The sequence below is a fragment of the Paroedura picta genome, chromosome 13, assembly GCF_049243985.1.
Source record: "Paroedura picta isolate Pp20150507F chromosome 13, Ppicta_v3.0, whole genome shotgun sequence".
In the NCBI taxonomy this organism is placed as follows: Eukaryota; Metazoa; Chordata; class Lepidosauria; order Squamata; family Gekkonidae; genus Paroedura; species Paroedura picta.
The window spans coordinates 3,289,967-3,313,930 of NC_135381.1; the positions used below are offsets into that span (position 1 = coordinate 3,289,967).

General features: G+C 51.3%; 3 protein-coding genes across 6 annotated transcripts; 2 read left to right on the forward strand and 1 right to left on the reverse strand.

The window, feature by feature from the left end:
- The first annotated feature begins 1,949 nt into the window (after positions 1-1,949).
- KMT5A (lysine methyltransferase 5A) lies at positions 1,950-14,318 on the forward strand. 2 transcript variants are annotated; one of them, XM_077307882.1, is made up of 8 exons: positions 1,950-2,199; positions 4,416-4,561; positions 6,045-6,201; positions 7,500-7,713; positions 9,541-9,628; positions 10,134-10,193; positions 10,985-11,175; positions 11,567-14,318. In XM_077307882.1, exons 1-8 carry the CDS (start codon positions 2,190-2,192, stop codon positions 11,775-11,777), a joined length of 1,077 nt encoding a protein of 358 aa, XP_077163997.1. In that variant the 5' UTR covers positions 1,950-2,189; the 3' UTR covers positions 11,778-14,318. The 2 variants fall into 2 exon arrangements, with proteins under 2 accessions (XP_077163997.1, XP_077163998.1); XM_077307883.1 differs by lacking the exon at positions 1,950-2,199 and having other exon boundaries at positions 4,437-4,561; positions 5,984-6,201.
- A 1,143-nt stretch (positions 14,319-15,461) lies between these two features.
- RILPL2 (Rab interacting lysosomal protein like 2) lies at positions 15,462-19,697 on the reverse strand. Its single transcript, XM_077307884.1, has 4 exons — positions 19,205-19,697; positions 17,769-17,920; positions 16,665-16,772; positions 15,462-15,712 (listed from the first exon to the last, which is right to left on the reverse strand). The coding sequence occupies exons 1-4, from the start codon at positions 19,550-19,552 to the stop codon at positions 15,688-15,690; spliced, it is 633 nt and encodes a 210-aa protein (XP_077163999.1). The 5' UTR covers positions 19,553-19,697; the 3' UTR covers positions 15,462-15,687.
- Positions 19,698-20,633: 936 nt separating this feature from the next.
- Positions 20,634-23,521, forward strand: SNRNP35 (small nuclear ribonucleoprotein U11/U12 subunit 35). Of its 3 annotated transcripts, none has more exons than XM_077309389.1 (2): positions 20,634-20,769; positions 22,370-23,521. In XM_077309389.1, exon 2 carries the CDS (start codon positions 22,370-22,372, stop codon positions 23,147-23,149), a length of 780 nt encoding a protein of 259 aa, XP_077165504.1. In that variant the 5' UTR covers positions 20,634-20,769; the 3' UTR covers positions 23,150-23,521. The 3 variants fall into 3 exon arrangements, with proteins under 3 accessions (XP_077165504.1, XP_077165503.1, XP_077165502.1); XM_077309388.1 differs by lacking the exon at positions 20,634-20,769 and adding an exon at positions 20,900-21,030; XM_077309387.1 differs by lacking the exon at positions 20,634-20,769 and adding an exon at positions 20,936-21,075.
- The last annotated feature ends 443 nt before the right edge of the window (positions 23,522-23,964 follow it).

Genomic DNA, 23,964 nt, shown 5'->3' on the forward strand with positions numbered 1-23,964 from the left:
TACGTCGAAGCGCAAGGCGGTTATCTCTGCGTCCGAGTGACAAACACTTGACAGGTGCATGATGGGAAAGCGGGACCGAAGAAAGTTGCCATATTGGAGAGGTCGACTCGGTCCATCCTGCGCATGCGCATTTTCTTTTTCACGTGGGGAATACCCGCAGCCAGTAACAGCCGTTGTCCTGGTTGGCTAACGCATACCTACTGAGCATGCTCAGTAGTGCAAATGATGGTCTGGACCTAGAATCAAATTTCCCCCCTTGGTTATGGGGTGCAACGCCTCCCAGCGCGGTGCTTTGCTGTAATCATGTGGAATTGCTCTTTCTAAAAATATTTATTTTTATATCTCCCATGATAATGATGATGTTTGTGTCAAATGATTATTACTTAATGCTCCTGGATGGTTCGTTGTGGGAAAATTTGAAGGCCCATAAGAGAGTTTGAATGTTAAAATGTGCATAATTCCATTGAGCTGCACACACCAAATTATACTCTGGGACTGAATGTCTTCCGGGACAATAAAACTGACTGAGAAACCAAGAAGTGAAGAACTGTGTAGTGCTTTCTCAAGAATCAGACTTTGTTTTAGAATGATTTGCCGTTAGTCTGGAAAGTCAGGGTACAAATGAGTGTGCATGAATTGCATTTATTCAAAACGACAGTGGTCTCAGTCAACACGAAACACAGTTGTGTAGCACTCACTGGCAGCCAAATTCAACACGCGGACCTGAGCCTCCGGGGAGGGCGGTATATAAGTATGATAAATATATATATATAAATATAAGGAGCCATCACTGGCCAAATCCAGGAAACAGTGAAAAATGAGAGATAATATTTCAGTCACATTTTTTGAATTCTTGGCCTCTGGCAACTATCAGTGACAAGACTGCTTATCCCAGCACAGAGACAGAGAAAGCAACTCTATTGAATTGTCTCCTGTTGTGCTGCTGTTATCTGTTTGCTGTTCCCTGTAAACCGCCCTGAGCCTTCGGGGGAGGGCGATATATAAACAAACAAATAAATAAAAAGCACAGAGATAAATAAGGTGGGAAATGGATCTAGGATATGTTTTCAATTTTCATAAACTGGTTTTTGCTTATACTAAATGTACAGGTGAGACACCATGGTGTAGTAGTTAGAGCAGCGGACTCTTATCTAGGAAACCAAGTTTGATTCCCCACTCCTTCTGCTCATGCAGCCAGCTGAGTGGCCTTGACTCAATCAAAATTCCCTTAGAGCTCTCAGCCCCACCTACTTTACAAGATATCTATTGTGGGAAGAAGGGAAGGGGATTGTAAACTGCTTGGAGACTCCTCCCAGAAGTGAAAAGTGGGGCACAAAAACCAAACTCTCCTTCTCTTTCGTATTACATATATTTGGAATGCTTTTTAAAGCGAATAAAATGGGAGGGGAAAACAGATTTCTTTAAAAAGATATATCAGGGTGAGGTCCTGTAGTTTAATCCCCAGTTCAGACATGCATAGAATCAGAGTTGGAAGGGCACTCATCTAGTCATCTAGTCCAACCCTCTGCAGAATGCAGGAAATTCACAACTACCTGCCCACCCATAGTGACCCCAATTCCATGTCCAGGTGATGCCTCTGCCCCAAAACAAGAATATCTGTCCATGAAAAGGCAGAAATGGAGCCATAGGGGGTGTAGAATGGACCTGCATGCTGCAGTGGGCGTCCCTTGGATTAAAAACTAAATTCCCTGGCTGCAAACAGAAAACCAGAGTAATAGGACGTTCCCCGCATGCGCAAATCGAGACCTGAGGCTCTATTACCGCACGACGTCCCTCGACCACACGTGGCGCGCAGAGCGTAGGACCAGGTCGGAGCTCTCTCCGCCAATCGCCGTCTGCTCGTCCTTCCCGCTGACCAATGAGCAGCCAGAGAACGCTCAGTTTAAACACTCCTTCTCGGCAGGGTGCGCTCCTCTTCAAGAGCCAAGACGAAGGGGTGGGTTGGTTTACAACCGCGCCAACCCAAGACCGGCTTGGGATGAGTAGCAGCCGGGCGAACCAATCAGGCCGCACGAAGGACCCAGTTGTATCTTTTTGGAAGCAGTTGGTTACTCTCTAGAGGCGGGGCCAAATTGCCCCCCCTTCTCCTCTCAATTGTCAAACATGGAAATCTCTTTGCCTCCAAAGTAGACCGGCTCTAACGTGGTTAATCTTCGCTCCACGGGATCATGGCGAAAGGTAATTCGACCGGCTTCTAGGCTGGGCGAGTAGCACATGGGCGAAGGTTGGGGGAGAAGAGGGGAAAAGCGCCTTTTGCACTGGATTGGAAGGAGGGAGGCCACCTGGGAGTGGCTGAGAAGGGGGGGAGGGGGAAGGTGAGGGGGGCGGCTTTGGAAAGGGACACCAAGACCAGATTTCCAGGGGTGGGGCTCTCTAACAAGGGGTGCAATGTTAAGGGGTTCATATAGGTTTCACTCCCAATGCAAAACTAGGCTTGTTTTCCCAAGGGATGTGGAGTCCTCTTATCCCATACAAGTTGCAGTTATGTCCAGGGATACTCTGTGTGCTTTTTGCCACTTTCAGGGGGTTTGTCTCAGGTTCCCACGTATGCATGGAGGCAGCCTTACACTGAAACCAGAGGCTTTGCCACTTAGCTGCTGCCCCTCCCCAAAATAAGGGGGTGCAGCGATGAGGGCTAGTATGGTGTAGGAATCGGGGTGTCGGACTAGGATCTGGGAGTCTGGGTTTGCAGCTCCCATTCGGCCGCGGAAGATGGCTGGGCGACCTTGGGCCAGTCGCATTCACACATAATCAAACACAGCGCTGGAAGAGGCAACAAATGGCCATCCAGTCAAGCACCACGAATACACGAATGTACATTTCCTTAACCTTCCCTACTTCACAGGCTTGTTGGAAATGAGGAAAACGTACTCAGCTCTGAGCTACTTAGTGTGAAAGTGGGAAGAAATGACCAGCTGGCTCCTGTCACCTAAGGTCTTGAAGGGTGACTAGTTATATGGCATTGGATTGGAGCCCCTTGCACAAACCTGGATTTAAATACATTTATCTCCTACATTTGTAATAATCATTTTTAAAATAATAGATGATAAGCTCTCGCTCTCCCCTCAGATTTTGAAATAGATCTATTTTTCAGACATGGCGTTAATTTTGCCATTACTGCATTACTCCTCCACGACCCAGGTTTCAAGGCAAAGAACAGGCCCTGATCCAAAGGTGCCCCATTAGCCACAATGCAGCATGATGCTATGAGCCTGTGTCCTAGTCTGACACACAAACCCGTACAATATACTGTTGCCTGAGGGATGCCAGGCCCTTGGGACATAGGAAGTCTTTGGGGTATGAGGAGGATCTGGTAGAGGAGACAAAGGAGTTTTCTTGGGAGGGCAGATGTGGGGGAAGAGAATCCACATTTTCTGGCATCAGAGTGACTTAATCACCCATGTTTTCCCTATGGACATCTCTCCCCACTGGAAAAACAGTTTCTGACGGAGACTAGAGCTGTATAGTCAGGTGGTGTGAATGTCAGAGGTGAAAGTTGAGCAGCTTTGAAGGCCTTAGTGGGAAGGTGCCCACAAGAGGGGCAGAGAATTTCACAGCTGAGTGGCAGTAGTACCTCTGAGCATGTACAGATTGCCTTTTCTGTATTGCCAAAGAAAACAAATCAACTGATGAGTTTGGGAGTGGTGTGCAGAAATTTGGAGCGAGGAGAGGAAATGGGGATTGGGGAGCCAGAGTCTCTTGAGTGGGGGCGTTTTTTTTGGGGGGAAGGGATTCTTTGTATAATAGTTCAGCATTAAAGCAAATGCACTTTGTACCCGCTCAGAGGTGCAGCCACCACCTTGATTTATATGATCCCAAGAAAACAAGCATAGCGCTAGAAGAAGAAGAGCTGTTTTTTATTCCCTGCTTTTCCCTGCCCGAAGGCGTCCCAAAGCAGCTTCCCATCGCCTTCCCTTCCTCTCCCCCTGATGGACACCCTGTGAACTAGACGGGGCTGAGAGAGTCCTAAGAGAACTGGTTATGCAAGAGCCGCTCTAGCAGAACCATGACTTGCCCAGGGTCACCCAGCCAGGTGCTTGGGGAGGAGAAGTGTGGAATCGAACCCAGATCTCCAGATCTGGGCACACACCAGAGCTGGCCCCTGGCCTCCATGCCTCTTCCTGCCCCCCCCCCCCCCGCGGACCAGCGGTTCCCTCCCCCGACCTACCCCGCAAGGCTGTTGTGCGGTGGGGGCGAGGCAGGCCGCGCTGGAAGGCCGGAGGCGGGCCTGGGCTGGGCTGGGCTGGTCTGGGCGGCTCTTCCGGGGCCTGCGCTCCGCCTTCGCGGCCGGGCCGGGCTGGGCTGGGTGGCCCCGGGAGCGTCGCGCTGGCGGCCTGGCGGGGGATGCGCGGCGGGGCTCTGAGCGCGCCGCTCGCTTGGCTCTCCCTCGGCAGGCCGGCGGCACAAGATGTCCAGGCAGCCCCAGGCACGCAGCGCCGCCGACGGCCCCGGCCAGCAGCAGCAAGAGGAGGAGGAGGAGGCCGCCGCCGCCCCCGAGAGCGCCGAGAAGCGGCCCGCCGGCCGGCCCAGGATGAACGGGGTAAGCGAGCCCTCCTGCCCACCCGGCCGCCCGCCGTGCGCCCTGGGCGCGCCGCCATCCCCAGCAGGGCGCACGGCTCCGGCAGCTTTCCCGGCGCAGATCCCGCGCCCGGCCCCGCTGCAGCCAAGGGACGTCGGAGCTCTCGCCAGATGGGAAAGGGCGCGGTCGCCAACTCTGGGGTGGGCCGTGCCGGGAGACTTTGGGGGAGGGGGCAGGGAGGGAGCAGAAGGCTCTGTTCTGGAGCCACCCGTCAAAGCAGCCATGTTCTCCAGGGGAACCGATCACCTGGCAGATAGGGGTGCCGGCTCCGGGTGGGGAGATCCTTGGAAAACCTGGGGTTGGAGTTGGAAAGGGGCAGGATCTGGGACGGGGAGGGACCTCCGTGGAGTAAGCCCATCCTCCATGTTCTCCAGGAGAACTCAGTCTCTGTCTCTGGCCTGGAGATGAGCTGAGAAACCAGGCGATCTCCAGGCCCCACCTGGAAGCTGGCACCCCTAGAGAGATTGCTTTATAGTGGTCGTGGTTTCTCCAGAGAACAAATGGCTCTGGGACAAGGAATGCTTTAGGAACATTTGTTTACAGGCAGAATGTTAATATTGAATTCTAATAAACTTAGTAATAGTTTAAATCAAGGCTCTGCTTCCGGAGGATTGCATCACGGCTGTTATTTGTGCTGCTGGCTTTGCCGCCTCCTGTTGCCTAGGTGCCCGCCTTTCCCTGCCCGCTGGGATGCCACTGAGCCCGACAGAGCCCCAAGGGTGGCAGCCCATAATACTCTTTTCAGTAGGGTTGGCTGGAAACCGGTCCCTTGCGGGGTGAGGCGGAATGGTGGGTGAATGTCCCGAGGTGCCCCTTAATTAGACTGGGTGCTTTTCTTCCTCCCCGTGGTCCCTGCAGTTAATCCCATGGTACAGAAGAGAAGTTGGGGCTGGAATGGCCCAGGTAAGGCTAGGATATGGCTGAGCAGGGATCATTGGCCATTTTGGGAGCAGAAGGCAGGTCAACGTGACCATATATAGTCATATCACCTGATAACTGTTTAATAAATGAAAAAATGCATTAAAAATTCATTAACTCCCACCCCTTTGGGAAACCCATCCAGGGCTGTCAAGAAACCCCAGGGTTTCCCAAAACCCTGATTGAGGAAACCTGAGCCAGTCCTTCACTTGCAGTAGAACTGCCGGCCTACCTTACAGGGCTGTAAAGCACTTTAGAGACGTAAAAATGCTACGCACAAGCTTCTTGTGGCTTCAGGCCGGCATCAGCTTTAAAAAAAAAACTCTGTCATTTGGCCACGTTTTTAAAAAATGTATAAACAGGAAAACAATTTGCAGCAGAACGTTAGAGGAGAGAAGGAATTTATGTTCCCCCCCCCCCCAAATGGATGCTGGAATTCTCTCCCAAATTTCTTCCGTGCTTTAGAAAGAAAAGCTGGGTTCCCAGGGACGGGGGCCCAGATACCAGGGTCTCTCTCTCGATTTAGGAGACCATCCTTGCTTGTCAATCCAAAATCTACACCTTCATGAGTCCAAAGAAGCCGCCGGCCACTCGACCCCGCCTCCCGGAAGAAAACATCACTGCAGGTCATGAAGCGAAATGTCCGGGAAGAACTGTGCAGGAAGGCTACGGGAAAGGAGAGGGTAAGAATCGGTTTCCCTTCGCAACTCAGGCCCACCGCATTTCAATCGGGGATGGCAGGGGGAAGTTATTTCCCTAGCAATGCCTGGAGTCTGTGTCACGTCTTTAGAGGTTGCCTCTCCTGGCAGAGAGAGCAGATCAGCTGGGGAAGAAAGACGGTCTCCCTTTTAAGGAGCTGTTTCCTTGTAGGAGAAATTTGTTCCCTGCCTCCAGGTGGTTTGAGTGCGGAGCAGTGTTTTCACCATCTCCCTGGGGATGGAAGGGTGAATGCCGGGGACAGATGCTAAACTAAGGCCGTAGCTTGATATCGGAGCACCCTGTTTGTGTATAGCAGGTCCCCGGGTGGAATTCCGGCCTCTCCAGGGGAAGGCACTCAGAAAACGGGTGCTGGGAGAAGCCCTTCTCAGCTGGGGATGTTGCAGAACTGCTGCCAGATAGAGCAGAAGGGAGTGGTGGTCAGGCTCCAAATGAGGCAACGTCATCTGCTGAATGCATCGTGTCTTAGAATTATTCGCAATTTGTACCCCTGTAGGATTTGGACTGGTTGGGTTGGAAACCAGGAGACAGTGGAGTTAAGGCTGGGGTCCCACTCCTTGAGGGGCTGGTTTTCTGATGAATTCCTAAGGTCTGTCTCAGCCTGCCCTTCCAAGGTGGCTAAAGGAAACATTGATTTAAAAAAAAAAATTGTAGACTGCCCAAAGATATATTAAGATAGTTCTGTCTTTTAGACTAAGCTTCCAATGTGGTTAAATTTACACACACACACACAATTTATTTTTATTTATTTTTTAGATTTATACAATGCTGAGACTATGATAACAACAGAAAATAATAGACCTTGGGGGTAAATAAATAGCTTGTTCCCTATCCGGGGATAGCCACCAGGCAGGCCTTATCCCTGATTGGTACCTCTGCACTAGATCTGAATGTTTGGGGAATCGGGCCCGTTTACTCGGGTGGTTTCTCCTTGCTCCCCCCTCCCCCGGTCGACAGTGGTGCAGTCTGGGCATGAAGGTACCATGAAGCCTTCCGTTTGGGTAGAAGTCCTTCCCAGAAATGTGAAGACAAACTGAAAATTGTCACATGTGTATTGTTAGGAGGCACTTTAATAAAACACAAGCGGTACGGGAGAGTGTGCCCATCGCCCCACTGGGGAGCTGCGCCGTCTTGTCCTCCGGGCGATACTGGATAGGAGCAGTTTTCTGCCTAAGAAACGTCTTTCGAGGAAGGGGAGGAAATGTGCACTCCTTCACGCCAATTGGCATCAACGCCCCTCTTCCTTCCCTTTGGTGATCTGCAGTCCGAATCAAGATTGGCAATGCAGTTGAAGGGGCCGTGAAAGCCAAAGGCCGAGATGAGAAAGAAATTGGCGGTGAGTCCCCAGGGTCCTTCTCGGAACGAAAGCCAGAAGCTGCGGAAACTCAGAAGCTGCTACCCACTGAGTCGGCCGTTGCAACGAACGTGAAGCCAACGCTGAAGAAGGGAACAAAAGCAAAACCGGGGCCTAAGAGAAAGTAAGAGCTCGCAGGGCTGCAGAGGGGTGGGTTGGAGTCTGTGGCTCCATGGCTAGAGCTTGTGCTTGGCATGCAGAAGGTCCCCAGATCAATCCCTGGCATTCCCCATATAAAGAATCTCAAGGAACAGGCATTAGGGAGAACCTTTCTCTGCCTGAGACCTTGGAGAACTGCTTCCAATCAAACCCGTCTCCGTTGACCTACCTAGGACAAGGGTCAGGTGTAGGGAAGGCAGGTTCGGGGATTCATAAATTACATCCAGGTAGTTTGGAGCTGTTGCATTGTGGAATTAGCTCTTCCTGATGACTGCTGTGAAATCTAGTACGATCCAGCTAAATTGGAGGTGGTTTATTTTTGCCCTGCCATAAAGCATGAAGAAGAGTTGTTTTTTTGTACCCTGCTTCATACCACCTGAGGGAGACTCAACGCGGCTTACAATCCCGTTCCCTTCCTCTGCCAACAACAGACAATTTTTGAGGCAGGTGGGGCTGAGAGAACTCTGAGAGAACTGGGACTGGCCCAAGGCCAACCAGCAGGCCTCAAATGTCTCAAAATGGCTTACAGTCACCTACCAATCTTCTCACCACAACAGGCACCTTGTGAGGTAGGAAAGTGAGAGAACGCCGAAAGAACGGTGACTGGGCCAAGATCATCCAGTAGGCCTCATATATATACGAAGTTTACGTTTGCTTTGCTTTCCTTTCCCCACAACAGACATGCTGTGAGATAGGTGGGGTTGAGAGAGCTCTGAGAGAACGGTGCCAAGCCCAAGGTCACCCAGCTGCCTGTGTGTGGAGGAGCGGGGAATCAAACCTGGTTTTGTAAGAGGGTTGGTGTCAGTAGACTCAGCTATTGGACAGGTTCTGTATATCAACACTGAGAAAATTGATGCTAAGGGGTGATAAAGTGACACCTACTGACCATAAATAGACATTACATCACCATCGCCTGGATGAGAGCAAGCCATCACAGCACCTACATTAAAGATCCACAATGAATTGCCTGTGGGTGTAGCAGAGAGCCCGCTTGGCTCCCTAATCTGGAGAGCCGGAGTTGATTCCCCATTCCTCTGCATGCAGTCAGCTGGGTGACCTTAAGCCAGTCACAGTTCTCTCAGAGCTCTCTCAGCCCTTCCTACCACGCAGGGTGTCTGTTGTGGTTAGAAGAAGGGAAGGTGATTGGAAGCTGCTTGGAGTCTCCTTTGGGTAGTAAAAAGTGTGAGTATTTGGGTGGGATCAGGTGTGTCTTTTACCCATGGAGGTTTTGATTGGCCCTTGGAGACTGCAATGGCCGGGCATGTTTTTAAACCTGTTGCTTTGGCGGCAGCTGCCACCACAACCCTGGGACCTTGGCCGCGTGGCTGAAGGTAAGGCGCATCAGCCGTTTTGTGGCTGGCTCAGCTTCCTGTGGCAACCGTCTTGTGACTGCACCCAGCCTTCTGTTTCAGGATTTCAAAAGGGCCTGCAGGCTGAAGACGGTTGGGGACCCCTGATCTATAGAACCCCATAATTGTACACCTGGATTGCATCAAACTGGTGTTTTTTTTAAGGAGAAGTTCCTGGACTGAGTGGGGGAGTTAGAGGAGTTTGCAATTGAACATTTGATAGCCTTGTTGCTCATGTTTGATTTTCTCGAAAGGACTGTGACCATGGTAAAACGGACCAGTAGCCAAAATGGGTCCAGTGAAAAGATTTCAAGGCTTTCGTCCTAGACTGAAGCAGTGTGCGGACACAGTAAAATCTCCTGGCGTTTGCAGTAGAGTCCCCCTCTTTGAAAAGCGGCAGAATATCCAGTGGCGCTCATGTAGCTTTCTCTGTCTTCTTGCAGAGTTCAAGGGAAGACGCAACCGAATCGGAAGGTGACAGATTATTACCCGGTCAGAAGAAGTTCTCGGAAGAGCAAAAAAGAGCTGCAGGTATTTCATCTTGTAGAAAGCTTTAATAAACTTCCTGGTACCTCTCCCCCCCCCCCCCCCCCGGCCAATTCTTTCAGGGTAAATAGACCACAATGGGAACTGGGAACTCCATTGCAAAGAGTCAAGACAGGGTGGAAAATCTAAGGCTTAGTTTGCCTGTCTAGGGTCACAAAGTGGCAGACGTGGAACAGGCTTCCTCGGGAGGTGGTGGGTTTTCCATCTTTGGAAATTTTTAAACAGAGGCTGGAGAGGCTGATTCTGTGTAGCCTTTCCAGGTCCTGGAGGGAGGGGGTGGCCGTTCGCAGAGTTCTTCCACCCCCATCCCCCCAATCTAGCGCCCATTGTCTTCCTGAATGCAGCCAGCTTGGCCCCTAGTTTTAATATATTTGTTACAGATGTATTGTTAGGGGATGGGGCCAATTTGACATGGAACGCTGGAGTAAAGAACCGAACGACATTCCTCTAGTGCTCCTTCCAGAATGGTTTTGTTTCCTTTTCTTTCCAGACGGAGGAGAAGAAGCGCATTGATGAATTAATCGAAAGTGGGAAAGAAGAAGGCATGAAGGTGATTAGCACGTGGGTTGAACCGGAGATGGCTTGGCCCACCTGTCAGAGCCGGTCCATGAATCGTCAAAGGCTTCCATGGCTGGAGTCAACAAGTTGTTGTGGGGTTTCCAGGCTGTGTGACTGTGGTAGTTTGAGGCCCTGACGTTTTGGTGGTAATTGTGGCTGGAAAGACTCTTCTGTCTTTTAAAAGAACTGCTTTAGCAGCAGCTTCCACCACAGGTCCGGCTCCTTTGGGATGAGAATCAACCAAGGGCGTTCTGCCCCTTCCTCCTTTGCCTGGCCTGTCGAGATCAAGGACACCCTGTTGGCTGAGAACAGGAACGGGTTATGTGACGTTCCAGTCGGGGGCTTGAGTGGCACTCGGTTGTTTTAACTTGGTTTGTCCACCCACTAGGATTCGCAGTGATGGCACAATCCTTATTTGTAGTGGAGGCACAAACCGCGGTTTACGACGGTGCCATAGATTGCGGTTGATTGGCAGAAGTCTTCTGTCACAGCCTGCCAAGGGAACAGCCTGCAGGCTTGGGAGATTTGTTATCGGATGAGTAATGCCTTCTAAGATGCAGTCCGTTAGTTGGAACTGGCCAAACCACGGATGGCCAAACTAGCTCTCCAGAGGGCCGTGGGACTACAATTCCCACGAGCCCCTGCCAGCTGGCAGGGGCTCGTGGGAATTGTAGATCCACGGCCCTCTGGAGAGCCACAGTTTGGCCACCCTTGAAAGAGACCAAGAACCGCTACATCACACATTCTTCTTGGAACTTGGTATTCTCCCCCTTGTCTCTGCAGATCGACTTCATTGATGGAAAAGGGCGCGGCGTCATTGCCACCAGACGCTTCAACCGGGGAGAGTTTGTGGTCGAATATCACGGGGACCTCCTCGAGATCACAGATGCCAGGAAACGGGAAGAGATGTACGCTCAAGACCCGTCCACCGGCTGTTATATGTACTACTTTCAGTACTTAAGCAAAACGTACTGGTAAGAGTTTTTTGGTTTCCCGCTCCCTCCTTCCTTCTCTTTCCTTGCAAAAGTTAGTTTGCGGAGGACGGAGTCAAATCACCTTTCCCCCATCCATCTGACAACAGACAATGAATTTATTTTGCGAATGGAAGGGAGACACCTGCGATAGTTTACTTTCAGAACAAGGGAAGCCCCAGAAATCTCTGTCTAGCAGGCGATCCAGAACTGCTGAAAGTCCAGGAGGGCCGTGATCTCTTCCACCAGATTGGAGCCGGGACTGAAAAGGCCCTAGCTCTGGTTCAGGCCAGTCTCTCTCTCTCTCTCTCTGCCCCAAAGATATCAGATCCCTTGTGCTATTTCTGTATGTTTTTTTTTTATAAATCTCCTCTTTTTGGGTCTCCCGCCGCAGTGTCGACGCTACGAAAGAGACCAATCGCCTGGGACGGCTGATCAATCACAGCAAATGTGGGAACTGTCAGACAAAACTCCACGACATCGACGGCACCCCACACCTCATCCTGGTGGCGCTGCGGGACATCAAGGCCGGCGAAGAACTCTTGTACGACTACGGCGACCGGAGCAAAGCGTCCATCGAAGCTCATCCGTGGCTGAAACACTAGCTCGTCTTGTCCCGTCTCCCCCCCGCCCTCCAAAGGGGCTTGATGGGCTTTGTTTACAGCGCCCGTGGCGGAGGTGCTTCCAGGGTCTGCTCCGTAAAGACTGAACACGCGTCTGTCGTGAGCCTGCTCCACTCCTGGGCAGGCCCGAAACAGGCTTCCGGATGGGTGTCAGTACGGGGCTTGCCGGGATTTCAGGCCCCATCCTTTTACCTAGAGATGGATGAAATGGATCAGTGTTTCTTGATTGTGGATGTTGGGATTAGCGCAGAATTCGGTGGCGGGAACGCAGCTGTTTGGGCTGGCCGCCCTCCTGCCCCAACGCAAGAAAGAATGGTCGTGTCAAGCAAGTACCTACAGCATGGTGAACACTGATGACCCCGGCTGACCATCAACAAATGGGGATCTGTTTCCTTAACGTCCAGGTTTGCAGGACTGCACATCCCTGCTGTGGAATTATGCTGCCTTGTTTGCAGCCTCTGAAAGGGGTACCTTTTTAGGGGGTGAAATGTTTGCCCCACTTCCTGATGTTAGCCATGCACTTTCCTTGGACTTCCAGGTGCTGGGGCAGACCGTATCGCTCTTGTTTCATTTTGGCCTCGTGGCGCTGCTGTCCGGCCAACAGGGCTGAGTTTTTGAAACCCATGCGGAGCGACGCTTGCTCCCAAGCGTGGGAGAGGGGAAGGTGGCAGCGCGGACAGCAACACAAAGGAGAGGCTCTAACCTGAAGAGCAGGCCTTTCCGAAAGCCCGCCTTGAGCCAGGCGCCAGATTTTTTTTTCCTGTCTCCAATGGTCACGTCAAGGTGGCTCTTCTTGTCGCGCGTGGGTTTCTCTAAATTTTCGGACGTTTGTGAAGTTCACCTGGGGTTGTCAGCGTGTGCGTGTCCGTGCTGATGCTCACTGTCTTGCTTCCCAAGAGGGGGGGATGGCAGATCACCCAAGGGGGCTACTTCCCGCCAGTGTTTACCTGGGACCCCTGGGTGGGCAGGGAGATACACGGAAGCAGGCCTCAGCCCCAGGGCCAACAAGATGCGGAGCAAGCAGCTTGCCCGTAAATTGCCTCTCTTCCCGTGGCCATGGGCATCCCTTTGACTCACTGGTGATCCATTCTCCTATTAGCCTGGCAGGGGGGCACCCTGGGGTTCAACTGAGCTAGAGGACTAAAGGAAAGATTGCTGTGGAGTGGGTGGGTGGGTGGCATGGCCAGTAAGCCCTAAATTCCCCCCTCCCACTGGTGCCAGCCTGGCAGGGCTGTCTTGTTTTTGTGCCAGCCCAGTAGGGCTGTTGCATAGGGACTTCCTTGCTGAGACCCACTGAGAAATGAGGCAGGGATGTTGTGGATCTCGGGGGGGGGGGGGGGCTGCTGAGAACAGCCATTGCATCAGCGAGGGCTCCATCTAGCAGCGAGGGTGCTCTTTGATTTCACTCCTGGTCAGATGGCAGGAAGAGTCCCTCTGGGCCTCTTTTCTACAGAACTTTTCTCACAGCTGCCTTCTGGTGCCGAAGTCTTGCCTCTTCTACCGAGGGAAGCTGCCCAATTTGGCTGCTATTTTTTAAAAAAAAACAGATGCGAACTCTGCTCCGGAGTTAGCTGGATTTTTTGGAGGGAGGGGGATTCCTTTTAATGAACATCATGTGAACCATGTCACAATGTGAAGCTGAGCTACAGGGGCGTGATCGAGGCGTCCGTCTTCTTTTTTTCTTCTCTCGAACAGAAAGAAACCGTGGGAGATGCCGATGCTTCCCAGGGGGGTGGCGGCTTGCATTGGGGGCAGCTTTGTCCGGAACAAGCTCTCTGCCACCAGGCTCGGAACCAGGCCCTGGCCTCCTTCCCCCCTGGGTGCGACTGACCCAAACTCCGGCCCTTGCTTCAGCGCTTCCAGGCCGAAGAGGAGAAACCAGGGGGGAGTGCTTTTCAAGCTGGCTTCAAGCACTCTTCCACCTTGACTGAGTTAGGAAGGAGAGTGGCACCTTGGCAGGGAAAGGGGGGGAGGGCTGGTGTGACGGACCGTTCTGGGGCCTGCTGGTAGCGAAGGCGAGCCGGCAGAGATTGGGCAAGGGGGAAAGCCTGAACCCATCCAGCCTGCCGTCCCCACCGCATGGGAGCGGGCATGGGGATGCTTAGTCTATTCCAGCGTGAGATCTGCTCTTGTTTTATAGCAGGGGTAGTCAACCTGTGGTCCTCCAGTTGTTCATGGACTACAATTCCCATGAGCCCCTGCCAGCGAATGCTGGCAGGGGCTCATGGGAATTATAGTCCACGGACATCTGGAGGACTACAGGTAGACTACCCCTGTTTTATGGGACACAGGGAGGAGAGGGGGGTGCACTCTGGCTATGCTAAGGGGTTGGTTGTTTGCTTGCTCTGAAAATCTTTCTCTGACCTCCCCACGGTTTGCTTTGAGCAAAGGTGGGTGGGGGGTAGTGGTGCAGGGGAAGCAGGGGTCCCGCTTTGTATTGTATTTTTTAAAAGGAAGAAAAAAACTTGAAAACATTTCTGTGTACAAATAAATGAAATAAAACGAGATATTTATTAACAGGGAGCTGGGTGTCGTCGCAGACGCTGCGGTCTTTCTCTTGCCGTCTCGCTGCACTCCGTTTTTATATTCTAAACTCCCTGAAAATGTTTATATAGCTGGAGGCCTCCCCCTTCCCATTCCCCCCAGGCCTATCCTTGGCCGCTTTGAGGGGAGGCGGGTCAAGCAGCGCAAATAAGAGTAGAAAATAATAAACTGGGGAAAAACCACCTTTTTCTTTCCTCTTTGCTTGGAGTTGGAAACGGCAAGTGCACAGTGGGAGGGCTCTCTCCAGCCGCCATTTTGAAAAAGAAGAAGAAGAAGAGTTGGTTCTTATATGCTGCTTTTCCCTACCCGAAGGAGGCTCAAAGCAGCTTACAGTCGCCTTCCCATTCCTCTCCCCAAAACAGATACCCTGTGGGGTGGGTGAGGCTGAGAGAGCCCTGATATCACTGCCCGGTCAGAACAGTTTTATCAGTGCCGTGGCAAGCCCAAGGTCACTCAGTTGGTTGCATGTGGGGGAGCACAGATCTGGCATGCCAGATTAGAAGTCCGCACTCCTAACCACTACACCAAACTGGCTCTCCCCATGCTGAGGTACCATCGAAGGCCTCTTGACCCCCCAGAGGAATGGGTTGGATGCTGGGCGAGGCAGAAAGCTGGACTAGATGTCCAACTGTCTGAATCAGTAGGGCTCTTCTAATGTGCTTATCGGAGAAGGCTGTGAGCTGTATGCCATTGTCGCTGCAGAGGAAGTGTTGGCCAGCATGTGAGACAAGATCATGGACTAGAATCTAGACGATATACTAGTCACTAGATCAGGGGTGGCCAAACATTTGCTCTGCAGATGTCCATGGACTAAAATTTCCATGCTGGCAGGGGCTCATGGGAATTGAAGTCCATGGACGTCTGGAGAGCCACAGTTTGGCCACCCCTGCACTAGATGGACTACTGAAGCCTCGGCTTTTCTGCCCTGTTGCTGGCTCTCCAGAGGGACTGGTTGGCTACTGTAGGAGGTAGCTTGCTGGACTAGATGAATCCCTGGTCTGATCCAGCAGGGCTCTTCTGAGGACCTCTTCAGCATAGATATTCTAATAATCCTGCAGCTGGCAGGACAATAACATTTCCCCTTGCAAGAAGGAAAATAATACCAGCAAACTCTGGCAAAGGTTACTAGAAACCAAAGTGCATTGATTTATTTTTGCCCCTTGTAGGCCAAAGGGGCTTTCCAGTATGAGACTGTCATTTGTAACATATGAGAAAATGGCCCAGCTCTCTAGAAACCGGGCTACACGGGGAATTAAAGTAACGGTGGAAAATTAGCACAAATCCTGAAACTTCGGAGACCACAGTTTCTTCATCTTGACTCGCTTCCTGGTCTTCAGTTTCCTTTGAGTCATTGCGGCCTTTTAAAACCGAACCTGCAATTAAAAGGAGAGAAACCATGAAGAAGCTGCGTCCGAGAGCAGAGAAGGTTCCAGAACGAAGCTGGCCTGTTCAGGCACTGAAGCTGGGTTACTACTGCCAAGAAAAGCCGAATAACTCTTTCCAGAGCTTGAGACCTGCTCTTCCAATAGACGCTGAAGCCAAACGTGAGCTTTTTCACATTGTGTCAGAAATAAAAGGTGCAGTCAAGGGAGAAGAGAGGGCAGTGATGAAGCGATTGAGAAAGGGGGGCCAAGGAGAATATGTCTCATGTCCAAGGATTATCTGAACAGAAGAGCGGCCACACTGTGGCAGAACGACGGGGATTTTTGGGCCCAATCTGTATCCCCTTCACGTGTTTATTGACCTGCATCCTAGGTAACTCAGTCTCTTTCGAATCTCTTTTTTAATTAGTCGTGGGAGAGCCAAACAGATGTCGTGACAATTCTGAGGGACTCAAGCACGGCTTGCTCACAAATTGGGACGTGACTTTTTTTTTTTTTAAATGGCACAGCCATTCAAACGTTCAATACTCAATCAAAAGCCTTGCTGGGCAAAACCCCAGCTTGCAAGAGCGGTTTAAGGAGTCGCGGTTCTCGGACTCCCAGAACCAGTTAAAGGATTTGCAGGGCTCTAGCAGAACACAATTGCAGTGGGAGCAAATGTCAAATAGCAGGGAATGCCGCTGTTCATTCTACAGATGCGCATTTTAAATCAACATTTTTTTGCCTGGCTTCTTCCTCTGTCCAATCACATTCTGTTTGTGGGTTCCAAGGCACAAGACATTCAGAAGTGGCTTGCTGTTGCAAGTTCTATGCACTTCCAAGGTCGTCTTCCACCCAAATACTGATCCAGGCGGACCCTTTTCTGCTTTCAAGATCTGACAAGGTCTGGCTACATTCGGTTTACTCCCTCCCAAATCTCCAAAGTGGCAGGTCAGATACTCACAGTCTTTTTATAATGGTTTTCTCTTGGCTTCCTGCACCAGAAGCGCCACCTACAGTGGATTCCTTGTGGATCAGCTCAGCCGAATCCTGCTTCTGGGACATGTAGCCACTGGAGAGAGAGAGAGAGAGAGGAGAATTATTTTTTAGCATAGCTTATTTGTATTCACTGCCCACTGTAGAGATTGTGTGCCTATAACCCTGCCCTCTAGCCATCGTTTGTGCATCCCGTTATACAGGCCCCAGATCACAAACGCTTTGGCCACTATTGACAGCTGGGCTGGGGTTTGTTTCACAAGCCCAGGAATGGGGTAGCTAAGAGAGACAAGGAGGCAGAACCCCTTCAATTAGCAGTGGGAGCATCATGTTTCAGAATGCTCCACTATGTTAAAGGAGCCCTGCTGAAAAGAAACCCGGAACAGCAAGCAAAGAACAAGGGTCAAACCCTTCTCCTTTTTGCAGAGTCCGTCTTGTGAGAGGGAACATTCAAAGCTGTGGTAGAAAGCTTCCACATCACCTAGTCCACTTTTAAGTGGAGATGCCGGGTATCGAACCTGAGACTTTGGGCATGCCAAACTGAGTACTATGGAGTCATGCCTCCTTCCTTATACCTGGTCCATCAAGGACAGTATTGTCTACTTTGACTGGCAGGAACTCTCCAGGGTCTCAGGCAGGGGTCTTTCCAATTACCTACTCCCTGCTCCTTCTAACTGGAAATGCTGGGGATAGAACTGGGGGCCTTCTGCATGCCAAGCAGGGCATCTGCCCACTGAGCCACTGCCCCTCTTCTTCCACCTCAGGGCTCTACCACCTTATTTCCCTACCGGGGCAAACCAGGCCTAAATTATCACAGTGCAACAGCCCATTTTAAAATGCTAGATTTCTCTCTCTCAATAATCCTGTTATTTGGAGTTGTGTTGGGTACAGGAAGCGAACTTCTCTGTGGCACTGGGTCCCTCTGGGGGCATAAATACAGAGAGAGTTAACCACCGGAGGACCGCCTCTCTGTCTGCCTGCCCACCCGCCCTCGGGGTCTATGCTCTCCAAGCCCAAGTGGTAGTGAAATCCAGTTCTGAGGAAGCATTCTGTTGCCTCCTTCGCTGCACACCTTTTGTAGTACTGCAGCTCCTCTTGCGCCACCATCAGCTGGGCCTTCAACTGGTTGCGTTCCTGGAGCACCTCCTTCAACTCCTGCAGCGTGAAGCGAGGCCGGTTGGCGTCCGTCAGGTCCACAATCATCTTGTTGGGGCCCAGGTTGACCTAGAAGAAGAAAAGGAGAAGAGCTGATTTTTTTGTGCCCTGCTTTTCACTACCTGAAGGAGTCTCAGTCGCCTTCCCTTTCTCTTCCTGGTGAGGTTGGTGGGGCTGACAGAGCTCTGACAAAACTGCTCTGGGAAAACAGCTCTTAACAGGACTGTGACTAGCCCAAGATCACCCACATGTGGCCACATGTGGAGGAGCAGAGAATCAAAGCCGGTTCTCCAAGGTGTTGCTCAAAAGGTGAAGAAGCTCCAAAGTGACAAAAATAGCCAAATTCCTATTTATATTTGCCAAATTTTGTGCTTCCGCCATTAAGTCACGTAGTTTTTTTAGAGGGTAATTTTTCTAAATTAAATTTTATAGTATCAGTAGTTTATAATTATGAGTTTTAAATTTTTATCAACCATTTTATATTTTGCTAATTCAAAGGGCTTATGATTACTTGATATTTTAAGTGCTATTTTGGTCTAAATGACCGTAAATAAAGGTTAATTCATTCAAAGGGTTATAACACCACACAGTTCACCTTCTCAGTGGCCATTTTCTTCAGGGGAACTGATCTCTGTTGCCTAGAGATGAGCTGTAATTCCGGGGGATCCCCAGGCCCCCCCTGGAGGCTGGCATCCCTGGTGGTAAGGCCGAAAAGGGCAGGGGGCTTTCAAAAGCTGACATATGTCCTAAGATGCAACATGTCTTGCTCTCTATGAAGTCTGTAGGAAAGCCAGGGCTTTGTTCTGGGTTAGGGTTTTTCCAGACTAGAAATGAACTCGGTGAGGCAGCGGGTGCAAAAGTCACTCATGCAGGTCGGAAAGCAGAATGAAAATATTTTAAACATCTGTGCCTAATTTCAGCCAGATGGCTGGGCTGAGCAAAAGAGGAAGATGAGAAATTAGCTGAATACCTACGTAGGTTTTACTTCTAAATTCCTGGGAGAGGAATTGCCCCCCCTCCACTGATCCCAGCATTTTCAGCACTAACAGAAATGGCGCCTTTTGTTTTTAAGGGTTTAAAAATTTAGGGATGAGAGACCCCTAACGGCACTTAACTATGACTGGTTCATGGAAACCTCCACGCCTAGAAGTGATTTTAAAAATTGTATTCCTTGCTGCCCTCCTTTCTCCCCATGGTTCTCCTCTCTCCCGTTTTACTCTCACAACAACCCTGCAAGGTAGGTTTAGGCTAAGAGTGTGACCGGCTCAAGCAGTGACTCCCAAAAGCTCCTCCCCTGCAAAAAAAACCACCATCATCATCATCATCCCCACCACAAGCCAAACAGGGGCCTACCTGTTCCGCGGTTCCGCGGGACCCCTGTTCCCGGAGCTCCTCCACCTCCCTCTTGAGGCTGTCTCTCTCCATCTTCAGGGCTTCCACCATCAGATTGCTGTCGTTCACCAAGGCCTCCAGCATCTCCAGAACGCCGACCACCTTGAACTGCAGGCGGGCCACCCTGGCTGCCACCTCCACCCGAGGCTCGCCGCTGATCTTGTGCAGCTCCCGGCCCAGGACGTAAGACATGTCGTAGACATCCTCTACGGTCAGCTGGAAGGGGTTCTTCCTAAAAGCCCCTTCTGGCTCACAGCCACTGCCTTCCTCCTCCTCCTCCTCTTCCTCCTGGTGCTGTTCAGCCTGCATGCCAAGCTAGAGGATGGCTAAGGAGGGATGTCCGGCCCTCAATCTTAGCCTGGCTGTGGCCAGCACTGCTTCCCATGCAGCCAGGCCAGCTCACAGCGCCCTGCAACTTCCTTCCTCCTCTGCAACTTTCATGTGGGACGGAATCCCTCCCATTTGGCTTCGAGGAAGCTTCGGAGGGCCCAATCAAAGGCCGGTAGGAGAGGTGGGGCTAAAAGGGAAGGTCGCCATGGAGCCGGAGGGGAAGTTTGACGGCCCAGTGTGACAGGCTGCAGGGAAGGCAGAGGCGTGTGCCACGGTTGCAAACCGTGCGGCTGGCTGCAGATGTTGACTCAGTGCTTGTCGCAGCTTAACAACACTGGGGGCGGAAGAAAATCAGAGTCCAGTAGCACCTTTAAGACCAATAAAGGATTATTCAAGGCGTGAGCTTTTGAGTGCAAGCACTGCTTGCACTCGAACGCTCACGCCTTGAATAAACCTTTGTTGGTCTTCAAGGTGCTACTGGACTCTGATTTTATTGTGTTGCTTCAGACCAACACGGCGACCCATTTGAATCTATCCTTATGGGGGTGGAAGGAAGAGTCAGGGGCCTAGTTAGCCGTGTTGGTCTGCAGCAACAGAGCAATGTGGAGTCCAGTGGCGCCTTGAAGACTTTTATTCCGCTTTTGTGGACATGCACATAAAAAAAAAAAATCTCCACTTGCAGAAAAGCTTGTCGCTGCTGGGTTGAATTTTTTCAGGCCAGACTGGCCACGGATTCTAAGGTGTTTTTTTGGGGGGGAGGAGGGCATCATCTGGGCATGGAATTGGGGTCACTGTGGATAGGCAGCAAAAATAGAATCCAATAGCACTTTGAAGACCAGCAAAGCTATATGAGGATAGGTAGGGAGTTGTGAACTTCCTTCATTCTGCAGGGGGTTGGACCAGATGCCCCTGGAGGTCCCTTCCAACTCTATAATTCTACGAATCTAACAGGGCTACTAGCTCCCTGCCCCAATTCTGTGCAACCTTCCAGACACTGCTGGCTTCTTTCTCTCTCTCTCTCTCTCTCTCTCTCCCACCTCCTGCTGCAGACAGACGGGAAGCCCCGCCCACCTGCCCCGCCTCCAACGAGGTGACAAACCGACAACCCGCCACTAGGGGGCGCCCGTTCGGAAGCTCATAAGGAAGCGGATCGCGGCTCTCCGGTTAGCAGATTCGCGCCATCGCGGGACCTCTCGGTAAGGCTGCGGGCGAGGAGGGGATTCGGTCTTGGTTTTTAAAATCTGGTTTGAAATATCGGCTCCTGCCCGGTCTCGGGAGTCCGTTTCTGCGGAGGAGTGCGCTTTGGGCCGGGCGAATCGGCCGCGGCGGATGCGATGCTGGGTGGCGGATGCGGGGCGGGCTGGCCTTTTGCAAAGGGCGTGCAAAAGGCGGCGGGGGTCGTGCAAGGCGGGGGCCTGATTTTGCGGACCCCCTTCCGGCCTCGCCACTGTGGGATGGTGGGTGAATTCCTTCCAGGCCAGGCTGGAGTCTGGAAAATTTTGGTGTGTGTGGGGGGGATCACTTGGGCATGAAATTGTGGGTGGGCTCCTGCATTAGGAAGGGGGTTGGACTAGATGACCCCGGAGGTCCCTTTCAGCTCTAGGATTCTATGATTGATAGATGGAGGTGGGTGGCCACATTGGTCTCAAGCAGCCGCAGAAAGCTGGCACCCAGTGGCACCTTTGGGACCAACAAAGGTTGATTCAGGTTGTGGATGCTCAATTCCTCAGAGTTCCCACATTGGCAGGGGCTCATGGGAATTGTAGCCCATGGACATCTGGAAACCCACAATTTGGCCACCCCTGGCATAGGGTAACATGGGTGGCACACACATTAGTGACATACAGTGTGTGTGTGTGAGAGAGAGAGGGGAGGTGCCCCCAGGTTGCTTCTCAGTTAAGATGACCTTGTGAATGAGTGTTGTGTTGTCCAAAATGTCCTGTTGTCGACAGATCCTGCAATGTGGGATCTGTATCTTCCTTAACTGAGTCAATCCGTCTCAGGTTGGGTCGGCCTCTCTTTTCGCTACCGTTATTTTCCTGGCATGATTGTCTTTCCCAGTGATATGCAGACTTCCTCGCCCTGCATTCTGCAGGGGGTTGGACTAGATGTCCGTGGAGGTCCCTCCCAACTCTACGGTTCTGTGATTCCACCCAGCTAACAAGTCCTGTGTGAATCGGCCCTAGTGCACGGGAGTAGAGTGCATCCCGATAGCAAACAAGATGGAACAAAATCCCTTGAAATGAGAGGCACTTTCATCTGTCCTTTTGCGGCTCTTTTCTCCAGACAATGAGCGATGAGAAGATGAAAGAAAGTCATGCACTAGCAGCCTGGTTATATCTCGGAGCCGTCTTTGAGCCTTTGCCACCAGTGTGAGCTAGGACCTGTTTTGTTTTCAGGACAGAATTATTTGAAGAGAGCGTTTAGCTAAAAAACAAGCTGCCTTTCCCCATCATAATTATTTATCGCTTTTGATCATTGTATTCTTCAGCCATTGTTGCTTACTGTTCTGAAACTATTTGACAACAATGTTTGGATAAAATGTTATCCTTGGAATGCCTTATTTAGAGTAATTTCGCCGTGCACAGTTCCTGCTGGGCTTTTCGATTCGACATTATTTCCCAAGCATTCTGGTTTTTTCCTGTGTCTTCCCCGCCTTCCACCCAGGTAACAAATCCTGTGTGAATCAGCCCTGGTGCCAAGGAGCAGAGGGCATCCCAATAGCAAACAAGACGGCACAAAACCCCTTGAAATGAGAGATACGATAACCTGTCTCTCCGGTTCCCTTTCCCCCAGATGATGAACGAGTGGGCGCCCATCGCAAAAGAATATGACCCGCTCAAAGCAGGCAGCATCGATGGGACAGACGAAGAGCCCCACGATCGAGCCATTTGGAGGGCGATGACAGCCCGCTACGTCCCCAACCGAACTGTCACGGGCGATCCCCACCTGACGCTCTTTGTGGCGAGACTCAGTCTGCAGACCACCGAGGAGAAGCTGAAGGAAGTCTTTTCCCGTTACGGAGATATCCGGAGGATACGCCTGGTGAGGGACTTCATCACGGGGTTCTCGAAGGGCTACGCCTTCATCGAATTCAAGGAGGAACGGGCCCTGCTGAAAGCGCACAGAGACGCCAACAAGCTCATTGTCGACCAGCGCGAGATATTTGTAGACTTTGAGCTGGAAAGGACCCTCAAAGGGTGGATCCCTCGGCGGCTCGGGGGCGGCTTCGGGGGCAAAAAGGAGTCCGGGCAGCTGCGCTTTGGGGGCAGGGACAGACCTTTCCGGAAGCCCATCAACTTGCCCGCTATGACGAGTGATTTTTATGGAGAAGGGCAGGCTGGGAAGAGAGACAGGCCCTGGTCCCGGGACTGGAAACCGAGGGATCGCGCTCACGAGAGGAACCGAGAGCAGAGGCGGCCCGAACGGGAGTGGGGCGAAAGCACGAGGGACCGGGACCGGGACCGGCACTCCAGAGAGGAAAGAAGCTCCAGGAAAGAGGGAAGGGACAGGGAGAGGAGAGACCGGAGCAGGGACCGCAGCTCCAGGAAGCCCAGGGATGAAGACCGGAACTGACGGCTAAGCTCCCGTCTTGTCCTGTTTGGCTGCAGAACACCAGGTCAGGTTTGGAAAGCACGGCTCCCAATTCCTGAATGATATCAACCAAGTCATATTCAAGCCACATGGAAGCTTTTGGCTAAGGACCGGGCCGTAGGAAGTAATGAAAAGCAGTTCCATTGCTTACAGAATTGGAAGGTGGAAGTGGACTGGCTTCCAGGCGTTAGTTAGTCCCTGCAGGTTCTTCTTGTGTTGCTACTCTTGTTATTGAAAATAATATTTTTATTTTTGTATCTTGCCATTCCCTGGTAGGCTTAGGGCAGGTAACAGCAGGTTTCAAAGCAGTCATGGAAAGATTTGATTATTAAAACATTTGAAAACTTTTAAAAACCACCGCTTCTTAATAATTTAGAACTTTAGGAAGGGAGAGTTAAGAGCTTGAGGGGCAATATTTTTCATGGATGGGTTCTCAGGGAGGGAGGACGGTGTCTGCTGGTGTTATTTCCTGGCCTCAGCCTTGGGCCTGGTGGAACTGTCTAAACTTCCCAAATTCTTAAGGCATGCTTTGGAAGACTCATAAATATTCTAACTGCTCCAGTGAAAGTCATGAGCAACTGAATGTTTGTAAACAGTGCAGATTCTCCTTAAGAAAGGGGAAAGTCAAGGGATCTGGAGGAAATGTAAAACAATTATGCGAAGGGCTGGGTGCACCAAGTAGTTTAAGGAAAAGAAAAGCAGCAGCCTGTAAGAAGTAGAGTCTTGAGGGAAAGAGGATCACGTGGTTAATTAGGTGGAGAAACACGACTGGGAGAATCTGACAGAGGACCTCGGTT